The sequence below is a fragment of the Phaenicophaeus curvirostris genome, chromosome 3 (assembly GCF_032191515.1).
Source record: "Phaenicophaeus curvirostris isolate KB17595 chromosome 3, BPBGC_Pcur_1.0, whole genome shotgun sequence".
NCBI lineage: Eukaryota > Metazoa > Chordata > Aves > Cuculiformes > Cuculidae > Phaenicophaeus > Phaenicophaeus curvirostris.
Window position 1 is genome coordinate 87,446,908 of NC_091394.1, and position 23,262 is coordinate 87,470,169.

The 23,262-nt window shown below is 38.1% G+C and overlaps 1 protein-coding gene across 1 annotated transcript in view; it reads left to right on the forward strand.

Moving 5' to 3' along the window:
- The window catches only part of NSMCE2 (NSE2 (MMS21) homolog, SMC5-SMC6 complex SUMO ligase), a 130,479-nt gene that overhangs the window by 54,933 nt on the left and 52,284 nt on the right, over positions 1–23,262 (forward strand). The window contains exon 4 of the mRNA XM_069854655.1: positions 6,716–6,869. Coding sequence (XP_069710756.1) covers positions 6,716–6,869 — 154 coding nt within the window. The remainder of the gene's footprint in view (positions 1–6,715; positions 6,870–23,262) is intronic.

The window sequence follows — 23,262 nt, forward strand, 5'->3', positions numbered from 1 at the left end:
TTCTTGCAGTTTCATTATGGGGGGACACCTTAGCTGCCCCTACGTTATTGACATGCTGCTTTTGAACCATGGCAACCCTGCCCCAGCATCAGACTGTTACTCTGGCAGAGTTTTGGGATATTTGAAACGTGCTGACAGTCATTTTCTGTTGTGCTTGCCCAGTTTAATAGGCAGTATGTGTCATAAGAATGGGTCAGCCCTCATAAATATGCCTCTCTTGGCATTTCACAATTGTCTATGAAGGTGTTGCTCAACTGGAGTCCTAGCCCTGCAGCCACGATGTGTAGAGGTGTTGAATCTCCTCAATCAGATGTGGGCCCTTAGGCAATTCTGACTGCAGCAAAGCTCTGTTCGAACTAGTGCAGCTCCTGCTGCTGAATGATGATGATATCCTTTTTGACTGCCCTTGCAAGATGTTTCCAAGAGCTGTGTTTTATTTGTGCATCAACAAATGATCTGATATTCGCTAAGGGTTTGAATCCAGCCATTGAAGAATAATAAGTGACTGTTTAGGTTGAGCTGAAATTTTGTAGCCTGATTCAGTTACAGTGGTGACTCACTTAGAGTTGGTTCTCACATGATTCACAAAGTGTATGGTGACTCAAGCCACAAATTTACTTAGCTCCCATGTTATTTTCCCTCTTAGTGAAAAAAAATTGGTTATAATAAATAATCACAGCAAACTTTGACTTACCCTGAGGTAAAATAAATGTGTGTTGAAAGGCTGTGTATTTGTAATAATAAATTATTTAGTGAGGTAAGGATGAAATAATAGGATGTAAGAATTGTTAAACAAGAAGGAAATGTGACAAGCATTTTTGGTTAATATTGTTGCACAGAAGTAAATAAAGGAAAAATAGCTATTTTTGTGTGATGGAGATGCTCAGAAAGGGTGTTCTGACAGTGTCCGTACTTATAGCTATAGCCAGCCAACTCGTGGCATTTGTTCTCTGAAATAAGTAGATTTAGATGTGTCCGTGTCTGGGTCAGGCATTTTGAAGTGATGTCAATTGAGAAAACACAAAATACTTAGGTTCTGAAAACTCTGTCTTTGCAGGATGTCTTAGGATTGTCACTCCAAGACCTGACATCTCCGAAGTTTGTCTGCCTGAAAAATCTTGACCGAGTTCCTTTACAATAACAAAATAATGGAGATAAGAAATTCTATCCCAACAGGAGCTTTAAGATACTAAGTTTTTTTCTTCAAAAGATGCAGCTGCTGTCAGTGTTCCATAAGCATATGCACCGGCACATGGCTGTATTAGAAATACAGTTGAAATTACTGAGTCTAGAGTTAGCTGGAGACATTGCATATCCTTTTTTAGGTTGTCCCAAAAGGATATAAGTACCTTGGTACATACAACATACCCCTATCTACATGCCTCTAAGCTTCTTAGCACCAAGGGACTCATCACCCGCCCTTTCATAAATGAAACAACAAAGAATCTGGAAAATGAAGAAATTCTGCCATGTCAACTGACTTGGTAATTAAAAAGGTCATTAGCATGCAGGAATATTTCTTACCCCATAAATACCAAATGTCAATAATATCCATAAATTAAAGTTTAAAAGATCATATTTTATAGGGATTAAATTACAGGGAACAGATAATATGTGGTTTGAAAGATTAAGGTGAGAATTCTGAATTCTTTGGAAAGATAGTTCTTCTGCAGATTGCATCACTGGTTTGAGGAAACCTCCACATGGTTCAGGTGTGGCAAGAAATTTCTGAGAAATAAAATGGATGGCACTGGCAAACTGCCCAAAACCAAGGGACTTGAACAATAACCTTGAGAAAAGGGTACCTAGGAACATCTACGAGATTAAAAATATGCAGCTAGAGGACTTCTGTGCTAGAGGGACATGGAAAAAAGGCTAAAAAATAACCATAGAGTGTCACATGCTGAATCACTGCAATGCAAAGGCCAGTGGAGCATTTTTGTGGTATGCAGAATGCTGCTCTTTTATCACAAAGTTTGACAGGCAGCCACAAGCTGTTTTGAGCCTCTGTGTTGAAAGCGAACAAAATGTACATATTAATTTGAACTTTCTCTCAGCTAAAGGAGAAGGCAAAAGGATGGCTTTGTGCTCAAAGCACAGAACTGGGATTTATTTATTCTCATTTCTGCCACAGTATCCTTGTGCAACCTTAGGTCACATTATTCATCTCTTCATGCCACAGTCTCCCCATTTGTAAGGTACAGTTGATGGTACATATGTCACAATGGGTGTTTGAGGCTAAATTCTCTAATGTCTGTGAAGTGCTTTGGGACATAATCCTGGGAAGGACAAATTACTAAATGCTGCAATGCTGCATGCAGAGTTATACTAATTAGTGCCTTTTTGGACACTGATCCCTTGCTATATGTAGACGAAGACCGCAGGGTGGTCCAATTTTAGTCAATGGTACCTCATCGATTCTGGCGTTGGTCTGGAACAGAATGTTTTATTTCCCATGTGGTGATTATGTTAAATGATGAAATAAAAATTCCTCAGATTGCCCTGTAGGATACCCTGAGTTTACAGTTATCTTAGGCTGTACAAGCTGGCCTTTCAAAAACCCTGATTTTCAGAGGCAAAGGCTGACAGTTTATGCATGGAATACACACGATACCAGTGGAAGAATCTACAAAAGGAAGGCTCGTCCTTACAGACAGATATTGGCAGAAGTTAATGATCTGCCATGAACTGGCTCATTATATAAGCATTGCCCGTCAAACCTCTTTGCACATATCAGCTGTGACCAGTTGGTGTGATGTGTTGTCATGGGCAAATGTATCTTTTGATAGGTAAACCACAGCTACATTTTTCTAAACAATTATTTTTTTAGTGTTTCTAAATTTGTTTTCCTATCAGCATGGCTGGTAGATCCTGTATGGAGTATCACTAATTATCATGTGTAACATGTCTGTTCTCCCTCTTATTGCTGTGCTCCAATGTAAATACCCATGTGATTCTATGCTGCTATGGGAATGTAACAGCAGATGCTTTTGGTTTTTCTAGTGCTGTAAACAAGCTGTTGTGACTGATACTTCTCTTCACCGTGTGTCCTGAACACTCCCAGTTCATAGTTGTATGTCATTTCCAGGATGCTTTGTAGGGTGTGTGTGCCTCCACCCCATTTCAAAATCAATGTAACTCTCAATGCATTGACTAATGACTGCAAGGTGCTACTTAGCATGCTGGTTTTGGCTGACAGTGCTGCTAAACGAACAGTTGTTTGCTTAACATATCTTTCATGGTTCCCATGTGAAGTAACTTTTACTAACATACTGAACATGCCAGTAGCTTCAGATTTGCTAGTAAGCATTTATCTGACATGCTGCTGAGACCAAAAAGACTTATGACCCCAACTTGTTTTCCTGAATACTGATAAATTTGCTCTGTCTCTTAGCCGTCTCCTATGTTTGTATTGTCATACATTTTGTTATGCTGACCTCATCATCACTACATCCATCATCAATCTGTAGAGTAGGAGTGGATGGTGAGAACTAAAGGGAACTGTAATGTACCTGTAAGGGTGTTGTGCTGATGCAGGGTTTAAGATGTTGCAATTCTGTCCCACTGTGAGGTACTGGGACTGATGTCACATTTTCTTTCATTTGTTGTCATTTATGTAGTTGAGTTAGACTGTCTGTAAGCCTCTTCATGGAATAGGATACGCAGCACCAAAAAGAAAATGCTTGTGCACAGCAAATGTATTTACTTGTTATTATAGTAGGTGGACATGCTTTATTATTCACCTGTGATGTGTTGACCTTCCAGAAGGTCCACCTGGCATTTCAGTAATAACCTATGTGATGGTGCAGTATTGAGTATGGTCAGGAATGGTGTCTCTACTAATCATTTTAATGAAAGCAGTCATCTGGAGGTGAACAGAAACTGAATTTAAATTGTAAACATGAAAGAAGCTAAACTACAGGAAAGAACATTCTTTGAGCATCTTTCTCATATGACTCTTCAGGTTTCTGTATTAGATGGTTGGCTGAACCACTGTCATACGTGCAGCATTGCTGCACCATCCTCACAACTTAATGTCTTGCTATCGGGAAAATAGCTGGTGTGAAAGGCTTTTCTTTTTTATTAATAACTGGTGGAATTGTTTGTGTTGCCTTTAGCAAATAGCATGCTAGCTCTTACTTTGTTAGATACACGGCAGCAAGCTGTGTGATTATAGTTACATAGCCAAGGGAGGATTTTGTATAATTGTCCTCTTGAGACTTGTGAAGAAGGCTGCATGCAGATTTTTGTAGCTTCATGGTGGCAGTGGCAAAGCTTATTCATGTGCATGTAATGCAGCTTCTCAAACGTTTGTCCTTTTTGGTAATGTTACAGCATAAGTCACAGTTCCTGCTCCTTTTCTGCTCACGTATGTAAAGCCCTATAGTTCTGGAAGCTGGAATTGAGAGAACCACTGTTTGAACTAACATTGCCTGTGCCCTTCTCTTCACCTCTCACTTTGAGGGTGTGATTGAAGATGCTACATTGGTGAATTTCTGTACTCAAATCTTCCATGAGTCAAGAAAATTTAAAAAGAACATGATGTAACTCTATCAATGTGTAACATAGTCCCCGTGGAGAGGAAAAGATTATTGACATTTTCTTTGCTACAGATGGATGTCTGTAAAGAATGTCCACATCGTTTGTTTTTTTCTTTGTGTGAGTATCAGCAACTTAGAAGCACTTGGGCTTTTTTTTTAGTATAGACAGCTCGGTCTTCCATATGGTATATATGGCCACAGTGCTCTTGTTTGTGGCAGGGGCAGGTCTCAGTGATGGGCTGTTATTTGGGCTATGCTCTTGCTGTGGTCCTGTGTTTATACATTATTTTTATGTTAAAGAGAGAATGTCTGTAAAATGCCTGATGGAGTTGTTGCAGAAAGGAATATGTTTGGACAAAATGTTGTCCAAATTAAGTCATTATCTTATACTCTGTTGGATTTTAAATATATTTTGCTTTAGGAACTGCTTTCTTATGCTTGCATACACCTGATGGCCAAATTTCTTCTCCAGCTGAGTACTGAACAATGTTCTGGTTTTCTTTCACAGCAGCTTGCTGTGGTGCTTACACAGGCAGATCATTTCAGTGTCTGTGATTGCCCCCATTGCCCTGGGCACAGGGTATCTGTTTTCCTTTGCTCCTTTTGTCAAGTTTCATAGGATAAGGACTGCTTGGCTGTATGCAGCATCTGTGATCAAATGCTGTTTGTCTTTCGTAGTCACTGCTCTTTCGGTACCAAGGCATTCCTAAGTCTTTACTTTTCACAGCTGGATGTTGTGGTAGGTGGTCTTTTATCTCCAGGTGCCTTTGTAAACTGCATGCTACCACCTGGTAGTGCGTGTTTTTTTTCTTATTTTTCTTCTTGCTACAGCTTGCATCTGCCTAAAGTATATGTGCCAAACTGGCTTTACTCTTGGAAGAAATAATTGTCTATAGATTGCTTTCCTTTGATTAAAAGGAAAGTAAAGTTTTCTTGGCTATATGGCATTTGAGATATCTGCAAAGTGCATTTTTACATGAACATTTATTATTTCTTTGGTTCCTGAAATAAAATATGTTTTGTAGTGTTTCCAAGGTCTCTGTAAACTCTGGAACCTGTAAACAATTTGATGAAGAGGACCATTTTTTTCTCAGTAGGCTCTTTTCCTGTCTTTCACAGTGAATAGTACCGTGGTTTGGTGAGGGGCAGATTTTATTGTGTGTGGGAGGGGAAGAGTGTCTCAGCAGAAGTACTGCTTACCTCCTTTTTTTTCAGATTGGCATGTTTTGTCTTATGTTTGGGATAGAAGTAGCCTTGTTCCGGTTCAGAAAATTCTTAGCATTAAGGATATGACAGATGCTCACCTTTTTCAGAGTCTGTGTTGTTGCTGATTACAGTCCCCACCACCTGTAAGCTCATTCTTACAAAGACTTGTCAAAGGTACAGTTCCCTGGAATTTAATGTTGACTTGAGAAACCGAAGGGAAAACTAGTTTTTTTTTTGTGGGGGCTGCCAGAGTGCTTTTTGCATTCTTGGAATATCTTAACATTGCCTATGTGATGACTTCCCTTTTATTTCTGGTCATCTCTTCTTCAGATTGCTTCAGATGCAATTACTTTAAGCAAGTGCTTTTCAAGAAACTGTTTTTTTGCCTGCCTGTTTGGCATAATGCTTCTTGTTCCCACAGCACAAATACATTGAGGTGGTTTCCTTTTACGTTAGCTATCTGTACTGCTTTTTCTGGTGTTATCACATTAATCTTGCATGTAGCTGATAAGCTTCTGTAATGCTGATTGAAAAATGCCAAGAGAGTGGAGGTTTTTAGAAGACTCCTAGAGAAGTTATTTCTGGTTTTCAGTCATCTTCTCACTTTTTGGACAGTCATATTCTTTGGTTTCATTCACATCCACTGTTATGCTTGTTGTTGTTCACATGTTGACCTTTACCACTTATAAGAATAAATTTGACTGAAAGATTTGGTTTTCCTTATTGTGAATGTGAGAAATAACCTCTAGGTAGCAGCCATGTTAAATGACACTGAGAAGTTGATCCCTGCATTTCTTAGTTACTTTACCCGAAATAAATAATTACCTGGAGGTTGTGGTTTCAGAGCAGGAAGCCTAACTGCAGTTGAAAGAAACTGAGATTATATTAATTGAATTTTTGTTTAACATCTCTTGCTTTGTATTAAAACATGTCATAATGAATAACATTCTATTTCTTATTCCTTACAGATAAAGCGAGAAAAACCAGAAAATATGCCAGATTTAAAAAACTTAGTAAAAGAAAAATTTACTGCACTGGAGAGCAAGAACAGTGACTCAGATTTGCAAAGTAATGAAAAATTTGTATATTTCAAGGATCAACTTAAAGAGATGAGAAAACAATGTAAGTCTTATTTTAAAAAAATACATTATTTGAATGGTAAATGGTAAGATGTGACTAACTGCCCTAAAATATAGAACTGGCAACTATGGCTCAAACCGAGGTGGATGTTCATATTTAAAAACTTATTTAAATTGATATCTGTGTAGAGAAAAGTCAGTATAATTACCTTAGTGGTTTTATTTAGAAACCCACAGTTCCTACAGTGTTTGAATACAAATACCATGAAAATGTTGCTTCACATCTTTTTATTTTTGTAAAGTGGGCTTTTTCATTTGAAGACTTTTTCGTTCTTTTTCTTAATTGATAGGATCTTCTAAAAGGATTAGGTAAGCTGTTTTCATTTGTCACTTAAACAAATTGCTCCTGTTTCACAACTTAGGATGTGTTGCAACTCTAAGAAGACCTTTGCTTTTATCGTAGAACTATATTGTTGGAAAATGCTTACTGTGTGTACTCAGGTTTACAGCTTCTGTGCCTGCACCACATAACACTGAAACTTGTTAAAGTCTGCTTTTTCTAAATTCACATGATTTATCAAGTGTTAGAATTTTGATTTATTTGTGCTTAAATTACCAGAAAAGTTGGGGAGTGAACAGTTCTAGTATTTACGGCACACAACAAAATTGTTTGCTTTTATTGCCCTGTACATATAGCAGCCATTAAAATATCACTCTGATTACTGTTGCTGGGAAAGTTCACAGGCTCTAACACTATTTGTGCTGTTCTTCCCTGATCGTGATTATGTTTTGAAATCATATTATCCTGCTTGTTCTCCCTTGACCCCTGTACCTATTCCCTTCCACCCTACATTTTGATTTCAACATAAACTGGTATCTCAGGAACTTCAGGAGTAACAGATTAATGATTTATACCATTGGAAAATGATATTCTGGATGCTTTCCTGTAGCTCTCCTTGAGTTTTATTTTTTTGGAGCCCTATCCAAAACCCACTGAAGCTAATGGAAAGAATTTTCCCGCTGACTTCACTGGGCTTTGGATTACTTCCCCATAGAGATTTATGAAGTGTGAGCACATACTTGACAAGGTGAATTTTAGATCTGATATCTCAAGATTCCCTAGGATTAGAGCTTAAGGGCTTAATATATTTGTCTCCCACCTTTATTTTTTTTAAGATTTTGGATTTGAGTATTCACACTGATCTCTGAGTTTAATAGGCTTTTGGCACTACTTTAAGAATGAAAATACCAAGTTGCAGACCACAAAATAGTGTAATTTTCCCTCTCTACATAGCCATGAAATTACTACTGCCCCACCATTATGTTGTAATTCCTAATTTCCAGGTGTTTGTAACTGAGATGATAAAATCTTGATAACTGACTTTGGATTTACTTTCCACGCTGGAATTGCCTGGGGAAGGGGTGTATGCCCCAGTAATGCAGTCAGCTCAGGCCATGGGACTGAGTTCTAACTGGCAGACCTGTTGAAAAAAACCCAAATTAAATAAGCACAGAAAAGGTATACTTAAAAAAAACCGAAAACAAAAAAACAAAGACATCATTCTGCTAGTACTGCCTGAAACCCAGATTTGACTTATTAGCCGTTTGGATTTATGTTTTGGTTGTGCATAGAGGTCAGACTGTGCCCACAACAAAATGCATGATGATGTTGGATGGACTTTTTGTCTTCAGTACATGGACTATTGATCAGATGAGTCACCTTGGGTTTTGTAGAATTCATGATGGTTTTGGTCAGGTAAATCTGTTACATTTTCTCCTATTGCAGCTTTTAGTGCAATTTAAAAGGTTAAAGGGAAAGTCATTAGTTAGCTTTCACTATCTCAGTTGGGTTCAGCCCAACTTCTTTTGAAATGGATAGCTAAATGCCACTTTGGGTCTGCAGATAGGAAAGAGGTGAAAAATTCGAAGTTAAAACTTTCAAAGTAAGAACAATTCTGCTGCCTTAAACTTGCATCAGTGTTGTCTCTTCTGCCTAAATAATCTGCTGATCCACCATACAGTCACCTTCCTACTTCACTTTCCCCTTCAAAAGGCTCTTTTACCATGAAGGCTCCTAGAAATTCTTGAATGATAATGTGTGACTGAAAATCAGTGGAGTCCATTTATATTCACATAAGTAAATTTGCTTTTATGTGTCACAGTGACCTGGAACCAGTAAGACTGTCCAGCTTCTCTCTTTGTTGTAGTTATGTGATCTTCTTGCCTTTACCCTTGTCCTTCCTCTCTCCCTTTGTGTATCTTTCACACTCATAGCTAGCCTTTAAAAAGACCTACAGACCTGGGTATCACATATTTATTCATCAGCTTAAAAATGAGAGATACTCCAATTCTTATAGGATCGGGGCCTCTGGGCTTAACATCTTTGTGAGAGGCCAAACTGGCACATGTACTCTGTTTGGTACAAGAAGCTTGTTCTCATTTTTAGGGTTTATGTAGTAATTTACTATGCTGAGAAATGTGATCGAACACTGCCAATATTATCCAAAAGATCACATCTGCCATGTAGAAAGTAGTATTACTGTAAGAAAGAGTGGGCTGAGAGTCTGGAATTCTGGGTTGTAATACCAGCTGAACTGAGGAGTCTTGGAATCTGTAGGAGATATCCACTAGTTTAAATAAACTGGTTATTCACCAGTGTGTGTACATGTTTGTTTATTTTTCTTTTATAAGAAGAACATTCAGGTCACCCTGTTAAAAATTCACCAGCCACGCTTTTGTCAAGTCATCTGTGTATTCCTCAGCTTCTGCTGTTTGAGTTGTGATTTCAAAAGCAGGAGTCCTACAGTACACATCGTATAATACAGCAAATTATAAAGTGTCTGCAAATTTGGGATACTCCTTGATGCGAGTTACATATATCAATAACTTTCAACAGCTACCTAGTTAATATTTTGTTTTCAAATATTATTCTAGCCAAGTTTAGGCACAACTTGGTGTGTAACTCCCGGCTTGTTTCAAGCACCATATATACAGTACAGTCCAGTTTTTAGCTCTTCCCTGGGATTTGGTTTTATTGCTAAATCAGATGAAATACCAAAACTCCAGCCAAGTTTTCTCAGAGGAACTTTCCTGGAGTTTTCTTTTGTCCCAGCCTTTTCTGTCTCAAAGGAGCAGATGGGGTTGATGCTAAAATGATTTGCTTTCCATGATGAGTTACCACTAATCATTATATCTCTTTTATGCAGAGTTTGACATTTGTATTCTAGAATAGCTGAACAAGAAAATGTGATATTCCCATGTTGTCTTGCTGCTTAGAAATTAATTAGGATTCAAGGAGAAAAATTTGCTTGACACAAAGTTTTTAGGTGCAGTGCAGAGCATGAAGCAGTTACATATAACCTTATTTGAACAGAAAATTAGAAAGCTAATACATTTTCACTCCTGATGTTTGCTGCCACAGTGATGGAAGGGAGCTGCATGGCTGTTTCCTGGCAGGAGGTGATGTGCAGCACAGTAGGTAGCTCTAATACTCAGGGAGGAGAAAGGCGCTGTATTGCCTTCAGATTGTCCTCTAGGCAGTTCTTCTGGAAGAAGATGTTTTAGCCTTGAACTTGAGCTGAAGCTAAGGTGCAGAAATGAAATTGGGAAAGTGCATCTCTGTGACAGTAAGGATGATATTGCATCTCAAAGCAGTTTCTGTTCTGCTCAGCTTTTAGACAGTTTGCTGGCATTTTCTCCCAATCTGTGAGCCTTTATTATGCAGCTACTTTAGCTAGAATTTGTGCAAAATGGTGCAAAATCTCTACCTCTGATGATATGTGTCAAAACACTGTCAGACAGGTTTTATGTGAGCAGCAAGTGATTTTTCTAAAGTCTGTTTTCAGAACTATCTTACATTTCTAAATTCCCACTTCTTATTTTTAATGGAAAACATTTTCATTTTTCTACTCAAACCTGCTTAGAATGTAAGCAGAAGTATCTATTAATTTTGTAATTAAAAGAAAAAAATTCTTTTTTTAACCATTTCTTGTACCCCAAAATGGTCTTTTCCAAATAACTGAGCACTTGGAAGGATTCTCAGTAAATCTGTTAGTATCAGAAAGTTCTAAATAACTGCTTGTGTGGTTTGTAAGGAAAATTTTTTTGTGACCTTAACCCTACATGACTGATGCTCTCCTTACACATAAGGGTCTTGGACCTGCAAAGTACATAATGATCTCCTTTTGATTAAGTGAAATGCTTAAGCAAGTTGCTTAAATTATATTGCATGAGTAGATCCTTTGAAATGAGTGAGATTGCTGGCATGTTTCATTTCCTTATTGAAGTATAACCACAGTACAGAACCTTGCAGGACGGAGCCCATAGGAACTAAGTCATGATTACTGCAGGAATTGTAACTTTGCATTTTGTATCTTCTGTAAATTTAAAATCCTACCTTCTGTTTAAAGTTGTATTACCAAGTCTTTTTATTTCATGCCAGTATATATATATCAAAGGCATCTTCTGGCACAGAGTATGAGAATTTTATCTTCATGAAATGAAAGTAAGAGCTGTCTTTAATCTCTGTGTATTAGTTCAAGTTTCTGATACTCTGTGAAAAGAGCTAATCAGAAGGTATAATCTCTACTTCTGTGACCCTAGTTGCCATGGCTGTATTTGCTGAAGGTTATTTAGTTTCACATTCGGTGCACAAAGGATGACAGCTTTCATAGCTCTTTTATAGCAGCTGATAACGTGCACTTTGGAATCCTTTATAGCAATGGTCTGTATGAACACCCAGCAGATGAATGCTTCAGTAGTCATTTTGTAGAAAGTGCTGAGATTTAATTGAATGCCAATATTGCCAGATATGCCAAACAATGTAAGGAGTGAATTTGGCAAATGTAAGAAAGACGGGTATTTTTGGTAGGGAACAAATAATTTTGAGAAGCAATAGTATTTAGGCAACTTTTTGTCATAGGAAACCAGTTGCTGTAATGTAGTTTGGAAGGTACCAACACTGCAGTTGTAAAGCTCTTTCCTGTTGATACATCTTTTTTAAGCCTGATGAGAAATAATGATGTAAAAAAATGTTATTTTAGAAGCAGTTTGGGGTAGAAAAAATGGCGCCTTGAAAGGCATTCTTTTTAAATTCATAAAACAGTCTGTCTGGAGATTCTAGGCAAGACTTAAGTCCTTGATTTGCTTTTGGTAGGATGAGAAAACAAGCTGCAACAAGACACTGAGTAGTATAGCACTTGACAAGTTTCATGCAATTAATCCTCACACCATCACACTGAGGTAGGCAAGTTAATTTTATTCCTCACCATATAACAGAGGTGAAACTTGAGTAAATAGTTGAAGTTACTTCTGCAAAGTCATATCACTGATTTGCACATCTGGGTTTCTCTTCAGTTGTACCTAATGTCTTAGTTGATCTATTTTCATCTTTATTCCTAGCTGTGCTGGCAGAGGATCAGCTGAAAAACAACATTAGTGTATTTTTGTTTGTATTTTTAATATAAAAAGTATTTTATAATCCCTTTACTGACTAATTATAGGAAAACAACTTCAGCACAGAAGTTGAAAATTCTAGCTGGAAGTGGGATTGGTGTTATGACAGTTCAGTAGTGTGTGTGGGATATGCACTTTTCATTTATGTATAATTCCTCATAGACAGCCCTTTGACTAGTACAGAATTGAAAAATGATGTAGCACTTAGGAAGGTCACCTGAAGTTTAGGAGAACTCAGTTTAGTTCTTTGCTTTGCTACAGTCTTCTTGTTTTAGCTCAAGTCATCTGGGTTCAGAACAGATTACCTAGGAGCTGGGTGCCTAAAAACTTTGTGGGTCTGCACCTTACATCTATGTCTGAAACTCAGCTATGTATGTATTGTGTTTGTGGACTGTGCAAGGAGAGACTCATTAACATGAATTGCCTCATTTCCCTGCTGCTCTGGGCTAGTATCCCATGGAGCAAAGTGACCATGTCCACTCTGCACTGCAGAACACTCAGTTGTGCTGCTTCTCTCATGACACTAAAACATTGTTTTTATTTTCTGTGGGTTTTTTGGCTCAAAGAGCTGGAAATAATAACATAACTGTGTTGTAGTCTGCCAGAGTAATGCTTTCATGCTATGACGCTGAGGGAGCAAATGTGGCCCCTGAGGAGTGACATGAGTATGTTTAGAGGCGTTTTAGTGAATGGGACCTGACTTTTGGGTAAAGTTAAAGGACTACCCTGAGGGAGAAACTTGGCGTGGTTTTATCCTTTTGGGACTGTCGTGTCTGGTTGTTTTCTGGAAGGAACTGGTTGGTTTACTTAGGAGTGAGCTAGCCTGCTTGTAGTTTTGAAAGATTAGGAGGTCAGGGCCTGGGAATGAAATGGAATGTGCTAAAGTAATGGTGATTATGTCTGACATACAAACCCTCTATTTCACAGTTACTGGAAAGAGAAACATGCTAGAGAAATACAATGCTCAAATACTACAGTGATGGGCACTGTGCAGTACCTGAGGTGAATATCCAAATTGCAAAATTACCATCGTGGCTAGCATCCTTGCTACGTTGCAAAGAAGGACCTTCTCTAGAATGACTAGAACCAGAACTTTTATTTTACAATCTGGGGCAATTTTTCTAGGTCAAAAAATAGCTGTGTTGATAGGACAACAGGCAGAACCGCACCTTAACAGTAATTTGGTTCATGGATTAATGAAGAATGTCAATTGCCAATAGATCTGGTGAGAGTTTCTTTGATGAAATGATTGTCTTTCTATGTGATTGATCAAAAAAAGAAGTTTCTTACTTTGGCATTTAGAGCTCTCACTAATTTGCAGTTAAAATGAAAGAGGAATGAATGCATCCCCTTAAACAGCCCTTTTCCATTATGAGTAGCTTTGAGTACAGGAAACTTCGGAGTCAGTATCAGTGATTTAAGATCAGAACTTGACTGATTCTGGGCCTACTACGTGATTGACGTGTAGCTCTGTAATCAGGCTCCCTCTCTCTCTGTTCAGTGTGTATTTAACAATATAAAAATGGAAACAACGACAGAAGGAAGCACTGAGAGACACCGATCCTTTAGCCCTATGGTAAAGGCACTCAGATGAGGGAGGCATCTCAGTCAGAAAGAGCATCAGATGTAGGTCTCTCTTGTTATAAATATCTGCCCTTACAATGAGTGAACACCTGAGGGTAAACTCTTTTTATCTCTTTCTGTGTCACTCATCTGATCTATACATGTATTTTTAAAAGGTCTAAATTTTATTCCATTGCAGAAGTCTTTGCAAGATATAATTCTTGCTTTTTTATCAGCCTGGCTTTCAGATCAGGACTGACTATATAAAATCTAGAAAGAAAGGGAATAAAAGGAATGTTCCATGGAAATGATTTTTTACTATTATTACACACTTAGGGATAATACTTTTGGTAATTTATTGTTACAGTCATGGGATAATTCGCTCTTGAGTGTGCACATTGATGGCTACCAGCATGGCATTTTTACTGTTTGTAAGAACGTATAGGTCAGGAAGAGAGCTGCTGGATGCTGATGCTGTTCCCTTGATGTTGCAGTCAATCACATTATCTAATAAAATGCCATCTTAAAATACATTAATTTTTTTGCCCTTTATTTCTACTGGAAGAGTTATGAAAAACCTTAGAACCTTGCTCAGATGGTGAGAAATTCTCAGGCAAAGCAAGCCTGTGTCCAAGTTTTTGCTCCTTTGTTCTTGTGCCAGCACTACACCCTAACTTACATAGATGTTCTCCCTCAATGATGTTTAGTTCAATTCAGTCAGTTCTTTTTTTTCTGTTACTTTAGTGTTTATCTTATTCCTGAGAGGGACAACAGGGTTTTTTTTACCCTGTGTATATGTTCAATGTAATAATTTATAAGTGAGACTTTGTGCTACTAGTATACACAATGATCAAAGGAAATACTGCTTCAAGAAGAACTTCACTCCAAGTACAACATTTGGAATGACTGCCAGCACAAAAACATTTGAGGAATAACAGGGAAGTAGGTCTGAGATAATGCTGATGAAGTAATAATCCATTAGTGCATATCACACTGCATGGTAACTTCAGAGTACTTCAGTTCAGAGACAGGAAAACATTTGATGTTTTTACGGTTCCTGAAATTATTTGCCACGTAGCTCTTTGGTGTGTCCTTCAGAAGAGCTACAGGTTGAGCTAGATCTTGTTTTGGTAAGTGCCAGTGTGGCTTCTGAAATCAGTGGAATTTCCCTGGTCTATACTTGGAACATACAGTAACATGCAAACTAGTAATGTGCAGCAAGATTAATAAACATCCTATAATTCCTTACCTGAAGGAATTCCTTATCTAATTCCTTATCATGTGTGATGGGTACTTACCATTATTTTTGATATCCATATTGTTTCATTTTCCTCTGGAATGCTGTAGGCACCAATAACCTCACAATAAAGCATGATTTCTTTCCAACTTGAATTTTATGGCATCAAATGTATTGGAGATCTTCACACTACACTAAACCTGTTAAACAAGATGAGCTGAAATGGAGGAAGAAAGCTAGAGAAGTGCTAAATGGCTGGAAAACACATCTTTTAGGCTTGTGCACCTCAGACTAGACACTAGAGCCCAGAGTTATATGCCTTGGCTCCCCCAAAGAGGGGTAGGGCACATCTGCATGAACAGCTTTGTTCAGTGATGAATCTGTTCTGTCAGCATAGCGTGCTTTATTTCTGTACGTCAATCACAGTATTGCATAAGTTGACTAAAAATGTGCCAACTATAAAGTAACGCAAAGGGAATGAATCAGGAATTTTTCTGTGAGACTGAGCACGCATGGTTATATTGTGTAGCTGGAGAGGAAATGGACCACGGCTCTAATCTGTGGATTTGGGAATTTCAAGCACTGAAGCGATTAGTGATGTTGTCAGGGAGGTGAAGTGGTAATTGTGTGTACTGTCTCTTAGGGGTAACCTAAGATACAATACTTTCAGTCACCATTAGCACAAAGTCAAAGAAGTCAAAACACCTTTGTTGGTATTCACACTTGGTCTAAAACAGGATTGGAGCACTCAGATGTTCTGTCACAACTGAGGAGTGGTTTAAGTTGTCATCTTTCAGCTGTTATTAGATCTTATTTGAGACACAGCATCTGACTTTACAAGTGAGGATAGGTTTATCATGTCTTATCATCTTAAATATGGATGTAGATTCGTTGTGTTACCAGACTTGCTGTGAATGATCTCAGGATTAAAGGCAAGTTGTTTAACAGGTGTTCCAGCAGGCACCAAAAATACCTCATAAGGGGGAGAAGCAGCTAGTGGAGCAATAGTGAGAGTGCTTATGTTTTCATCATAGCATTGTGTCTGCAGGAGTTGTTCAGGAAGTGATGCAAATAAGTTCACGAATAAGCATGTAAGAAAAACCCCTCACAGGGAAGATGTTACTTTTGGCTCCTCTCTGGGTCCTCCAAATGCCTCTGACCAGATTACTGTGCTGGAGAGGACCAGGAAAACATCGCTGTAGGCTTTCCCTGTCTCGTGCCTTCTATAGGGATTTGCTATTATCATCATCAAAGACTGCTGCATAGGATGGGCCTTACATCTGACTTCATACAGTTTCTCATACACTTTTAAGCAACCCCTCGGCTGTAGACTCGGCTGTAGAGGGCACTCCGCAGACCTTTAGCTGAAGCAAAATCTGCACTGGATGCAGCTAGAAATTGAAGGGGGCTCGGGAGGCTATGAAGAGGCTACATGACTCTCTAACCCAGTAGCTAACTTACTCAGCAAGGAATGGGAAGTTGAGTTTTCTACTTCTCCATCACCACCTTCTCCTCTTCCACTTGGATGGAGCTATGCCTACTTTCAAGAGCCAAAGAGGTCGCAGGATAAACAATGTATTCCTTGTTACTCAGGCTAGGGCAGCTCTGGGCAAATACAGAGGTCAGAACTTCAGATCCCTGGAGAATCTGGGAGAGGCTTACCAGAGTTAGATGCCTTCAGGGTTAGGAGGCCACTGAACAGGACTTATCATCATTTTGGACTTTAGTGTCTGCAGTTTGCTTCAGATCTTTGGATCTGTCCCAGACTCAAGTATTCTCCCTCACTCTCTATTTGAAAGTTTATGGGTCAACCCAAGACTTAATGAAATACAACAGTCTTTCCAGGAAGGCTGTTCATCAGGTTCTATCTATAAACCTCCACTATAAACTAAGTGGCTAGTTTATAATCAGATAAGAATACAGGGGGGGGAAAAAGAGCCCTGGTTATTGCAGCATGGTAGTAGACTTCATGCAGAAAAGCTGAAGAGTTCTTGAGGGGAAAAAAAGTAAAAGCTTCCTGATTGCTTTATCAGCCTCTGCAGTAAAAATAGTAATTACTGCAATTTAAAGCTAATGAATAAATCCCTGCATTAAAATGTGAACAAAAACGTTTAACAAGCAATCATGTAATCATTCGGCAGCTCTGTTATGAGTGTGGGCAAAGTAAGTTATTCACCTAGCTTTTGCTGCAACATCCAAGATTTTGGTTTTTTCATTTTGTTTCTTTTCCCCTCCCTTCCTGTTCTTCACCAGAGTTTTGTTATGCCATGTCAGATGTCTACATAGTCGTGCTCATATTCCACAAGTGCCTGTGCACCTAAGAAAACATGGCTGTGCAGATAACTCCATTGAAATTGTGCCTGCATATGGGTTTTATAACACTGCATCACATGACATCACATCACAGCTATGTCATGGAAAGTTATTTTCCGGCTCTATTGTCCTCTTTTTACCACTTCTCTCATTTTACCCAACTGCTCCCCAGCCTGAATCAGCATCCTTCCTTGTTTTTCTGCAGCTGTTGTCCCTTTTCACATGATGACACAGCCCCCTTCCTCCCTTCAGTGCTCCTCTTCAGCTCTCCTCACTGCCTGATTCTCCTTAGAAGTGTCACAGAACATGTTGTGCATGATTGATGTACCTAGTTTCACTAGTGAGGCCTTCGTGTTGGTCTTGTTTTGTTCTGAAAAAAAGTATATCTAACAACTTCATTGTTCATGTTTGGTTCATTTACACTTGCTTTTGACTGCACAGTTACTGATATGCCAGCAAGCTTCCAGCTCAGTTGTCTACACAGCATAAGCTGTCATTTAGAGGAAAGTGGTGGCTATTGACCACTACCAGTATGGTTGGTGGTGTGCTAGCTATGGCTTTACATTCTTGTTAGAGTTGGAAAATCTAGTAGCTGAGTGAGTCACAAAACCCAGTGTAGCAAAATTCAGTTGTAAATGAAAGGGGAAGATTTCCATATTCTTCATTTGGCTTGATTCCTGTGCCTAATGGCTGTGTATATACCATAAACATTGTGAAGGAGCAACCATGGAAACACTTGTTTTCTTGCATTGCTAAATTTACTCTGGGTTGAATATTAACACAGTGCCTGGCATTACTTTAAAAGCAAAAATAGCTAAAGCGTGACTCACTATGAGTCATTTACTGCTAGTCCTGCTATACTGCCTAGAGCTTGACATTGAATAAGTTGGCAGCCTGCATTGCTACATTTTTTTCTAGGAACTTTGAACACATTTCATTCTTGTGAATTCTCTTGTGCAACAATATTAAACACAGCAATGTGTTTATTTTGCTTCCAAAGTAGAATGAATCAGAAAATGGTGAAACAAAGAGTATTTTTCTTGGAGATTCTGGAAGAGCTGGATTCTGAGAATTATTTTTGAGCTGCAATAACCAAATGATTGCATGGATGCTAAAAGTTAATTACATTTTTTCCAGATTATATAAGATAGACATTAAACATTTAAACATCTCTTTTCTTTTTGATTTGTTTGCATTTTCAGCAAAAACATATGTGGAACCAGAAAGCTAAGCGTGTATGTTAAGAATGTTTTCTTTTTGATCGACAAACGTTTTATGACGGGCAGGCAGTCAGCTCTAAGGGGCAGACAGAACGAGGCAACTGTATTCCTATTGGCCTCTGTATTTAAAAGGCACACCCTAAATATGGGGTTTGGTATCTGACAGCGAGTCGCTTGCTGGCTGACTGTGGGAATGCCTATAAAAGATCAGCTGATTTCAGTCAGATGGGAAGGGGTAATGAGAGAGGGCTGAAACCAAAAGCAACTTGCTGAGGCAACCATGTGATGATATCATGAAATAGACTGGCAGGGCCAAATATCACTCTTAGCTATGCTGAAATTTTGGTTCCAGCTAAATGTCATTTCTAACTAAAAGCCACTTCTTGGAACAATAGATAACAAAATCCTTTAATATTTTCAATAATTGTTTCTACTTTAAAAAATATATTACTGGTAATAATGGTAATTGAATAAAATTGAATAAATGTTAATTGAATAAAAATCTTATACTGTCAGCATAGAACCTGCTGCTTGTGTTTAAAAGAGGTACTATATATCAAATGAAAATACTAATAATTTAAGTTCAAAACATCTAAAAAAATAAAATCCCACATATCTGAGTACAGTTATGGAAGGGAAGGGACCTTAAAGACCATCCAGTTCCAACCTTTCTCCCATGGGCAGGGACACCTCCCACTGGATCAGGTTGCTCAAAGCCTCATCCAACCTGGCCTGGAACACCTCTGGGGATGGGACATCCACGACTTCTCTGGGCAGCCTGTGCCGCTGCCTCACCACCCTCATAGGAAAAAGTTTCTTCCTAACATCTAATCTAAATTCCCTCTCCTGTTTCAGCTTAAAACTGTTACCTCTCATCCTGTCCCTGCACTCCCTGGTAAAGATCCCCTCCTCAGCTTTCCTGTAGGCCTCCTATCCCTTCCTTTAAATACAGATGATGGAAATGGAGACTGTATGGTACATTCATCTGTACATTTAATAATACATACTATGGCAGGAGCTTTATAAGCTAAAGCAATTTCTCGAATCAGTTAGAACACCAACTTAAAAATTCTCTTGACGTGGTCTCACTATAAAAAAAATCTCATTATAATGGCTCAAAAGAGAAATAAGAATGATTAATTAAGCTTAACAGTGGCATCCTTTGCATTGTCCTGATGTGCACTAGTCTACATCATGCCAAAATGAATTTGTGAATAAAAGCACAGACGTAACTGCAGTGAATTCTGTTTAAAACTTTAAATTGTAAAGTAAACTTAACTAAAATAAGGTTAAAGTAATTTTTTGTTAAGTTTTCTTGACTTAAAAGTCATACTAAAAAATGATACCATGTCATTTTCCTAAACCCAGGGTAAAATATGATTGTGTTATATCAAACAGTGTAAAGTGGTACAAGGTTTTGATTTTTTTCTGTGTTACCTCTTTGACAGTGACCCTCAAATCACTGTTATTAAAATGGTTTCAGTAGTTACTCATGCTGTATGCTCTTTAGCAATCTCTTCAAAGCTACTGAATAGGCTGTACCTCAGCCACACCTCCAGACATGTTATGCAGAATATAGACATGAGAATTTATGTTAGGAGTAAGACTGTGCCTTTTAAAAGACAGCTCTGCGTAGGAGGTTTTTCTGCTCTGAGGATCATCAGAAAGATAGGAGCTGCTGCTTAAGGCATGATATCTCTTGGGCATCTCTATACATGTTGTTTAAGTAATGCCTCTATTAAGCTATAGCAAATTATTCCCCTCACATGTGCGTGTATTTCTGTGTACACCTTCACACACATTGACACAGAGAGCATGGGCAGGGCAGTGACGTGGAGTCTGTCTCTTTAGGACATATGAGAAGACGTGCTTAGCCCTAGATTAAGCACAGAGGAGCACGGCAGTCTAGCACTGAATGTGAATTTCATTACAAAGCATAACTGTTTTCTATGCATACATAAGAAATGCTCTGTTGAATTGAAACCAACCTCCTGTTACATATGCATCCTAAAATGACAGATGAAAACTCTCAGTTCTCAAATTGCTTTCTGTTCCAGTTATGAACTCAAGATGATTTTCATTAATATTGTCATATGATGGAACAAACAGAACACATTATACAAGGTTGTAAATCACGCACAGTACTGAAACAATTCATATCCACTTCTTTACTACAGGCAGTGAGGATGTCTATCTTGTTGCATTCTTATCCTGTGTCTGGAAGCATGTTTGAGGTATAGTTTAGGAACCAATCTGTCTGTGAGATGTCAATAGAAAAGTGATAGGAATTTTTCACTCACAGTGTTCTGTGGAGAGAGTTTCAACACTGCTTTCAGCAGCAGAACAGACGCTTTTTTCCCCCCACCCTACAAATTGATTTTATCGGGTACATCTAACCTGAGGAATTCTTTTTTTCATATATAATGAAAGGGATGCTGAAGATGCAGTTCTTTATTCCCCATGAGTTGTGAATAATATGGTTATTACTAAGCAAAAACGCCATTAAATATAGTACTTGAATAACATGAGCTACAGATGGCCAGAAAAATCTATTCTTCATCTATCGCACTATTTTTTGTGTGCCCTTATGGAACCACTCTTACTGACTCAGGTTGTCCTGTGAGCCTTTAATCTTAAAAATAGCCCTTTTTGCTGCAATTTGTCTGAGGCTGATTCACAAGCGTAGTCATACAAGATCCAGTAGCATCACTGGACTGACTATTAATCACTGTCACCTTTCAAAAAGAAATCACTGTACGTTAAATTGTTCATTTCTAAACAGCTGCCAGATTTGTTACTTTTTCAAAAGCCATTAGTCTAGCAAATTACACTACTTCTGCTTTTTGTTTTTTTCCACGCTTAAAATCCATGGCAAACCTTTTACACTTCTGGCGCCAGGTTTTTTTTGTGAAGTATTAGTGGACAAATTTGCCCTGAGATTAACTACAGACTAGAAACTGCAAACAGATATTTGCAAATGAAAAGATCTTCCAAGTCATGAGAGTACTCAGTCTTGGGAGACTCAACTTCCCAAAGACAATGGAAGTGTAGAGAGGTTATTTTCACTAAGCAAGTTAGAAACTCCTACTTTGAGGCACAACTAGCTTGCGTGTTTCAGATCAGCTGTTGCTGGTTGACCGATTTAGTATACTGAAAGTTAATTTTCTGCATCAGTACTGCACGTTACAAAGTTAATTTCCTAAATCCACATTTAGGAATCTCAGTCTGGAGCCATGTTTTTAGTTTATATATAAACTTAGAGTATCTTTAGCTCCCTGATTGAGAAACTTGATTATCATCTTTATTACATTGCCCTCTGTATATCAGGGAAAGTCTGTGGCTCAGGATGAGTGTCTACAGACATGTGCAGACATATTGAGTTCCTCTGCTTATGTTGTCTCTACATCTAGCCAGTTCAGTACCATGCAAATGTGGCTCTACAGATTGTGAATCAGCACAGTTCACTCCATCAGTTCACCCAAGGGTATGTGTGAAGGAGCTGTGTTTACACCTACCTATGTAGATGTGCCCTCAGATTCTCTAAAATTCCAGAGAATGAAGATTGTAATTAGAACAGTGTGCTCATACTTCTGCTTATATAGATGTCTCTACATGTGGGTTAATTTGCTTTTACTGCTTGTTCCTCCTCAGCAGAGGTCAAGCCTCTGCTTGAGACATCAGCATGGTTAATATTACACTGGATATCTAGCACAGCATCATTACTGTATTTTTTTAAACAGGTAAAAATAGGTAGCAAGAACTGAGAAGCTTTTAATAGGCTGTGAACCTGTTGATGTACCGTTTTATTAAAGAGGAACACGCAAAAAAAAAACACATACTGAATGTGGGAAGCATGAAGTTTATTCCAAAATTGCTTGGAAAGAGCTGTTTAAAGAAAAAGGTCATGATGCTTGCAGTTCAGGTATTGTTTTAGACCTTAGTAAAATACTATAGAATGTGAATCAGTTGATTGTTATCTGTGAAGAGCAGGTAAACAAAAGATTTATTTCCCAATAGGTTTTTCATATGATGGTGACAAACTGCATTGCACAACAATGGTCACATTCCAAAGCTGCAACCAGGTTCTGGAGGGCTTAATTTCACAACTGCTTACTGTGTCCTATTGCATTACAATGACCTTTCAATAAAGTAGAGAGATTGCTAGTTTGATTTTTGTTGTTTTTTGGGTTTTTTTTTTAACTTAAAACTGAATAAGGATATAGTGCAGTGCCCTACTTCTACAGAGCAAACTATGTCCTTGACATTTTTAAACTATGTCCTCTAGTAAAATCTTCAGAAGCAATCATGTTTTCTACATTTTTATTAATCTTATAATGTGTAAGTCTACTTAAGGTTTGCATTTATGTTGGCAATACAGTTAGCTTAAAAAAAGTAATGTCTGATATTGAGAGACTGACATTTAAAGTATATTTTCCTAGTGTAGCAACTTATATATCATCCTTTTGACATATCAAGACAAGATTGTTTGTTGTTTAGTTTATACGTGATTTTTTTTTCAAGATGAACTCGTGATGCCTTATTTTCTAAAATTTTTTTGGTTGAAAAAATAGCTAAAAAGCAAAAATAAAATCGCAGTAACACAATGATATAAGAAGGATATAAAAAGTCATCTAGATATTATTTGGTTC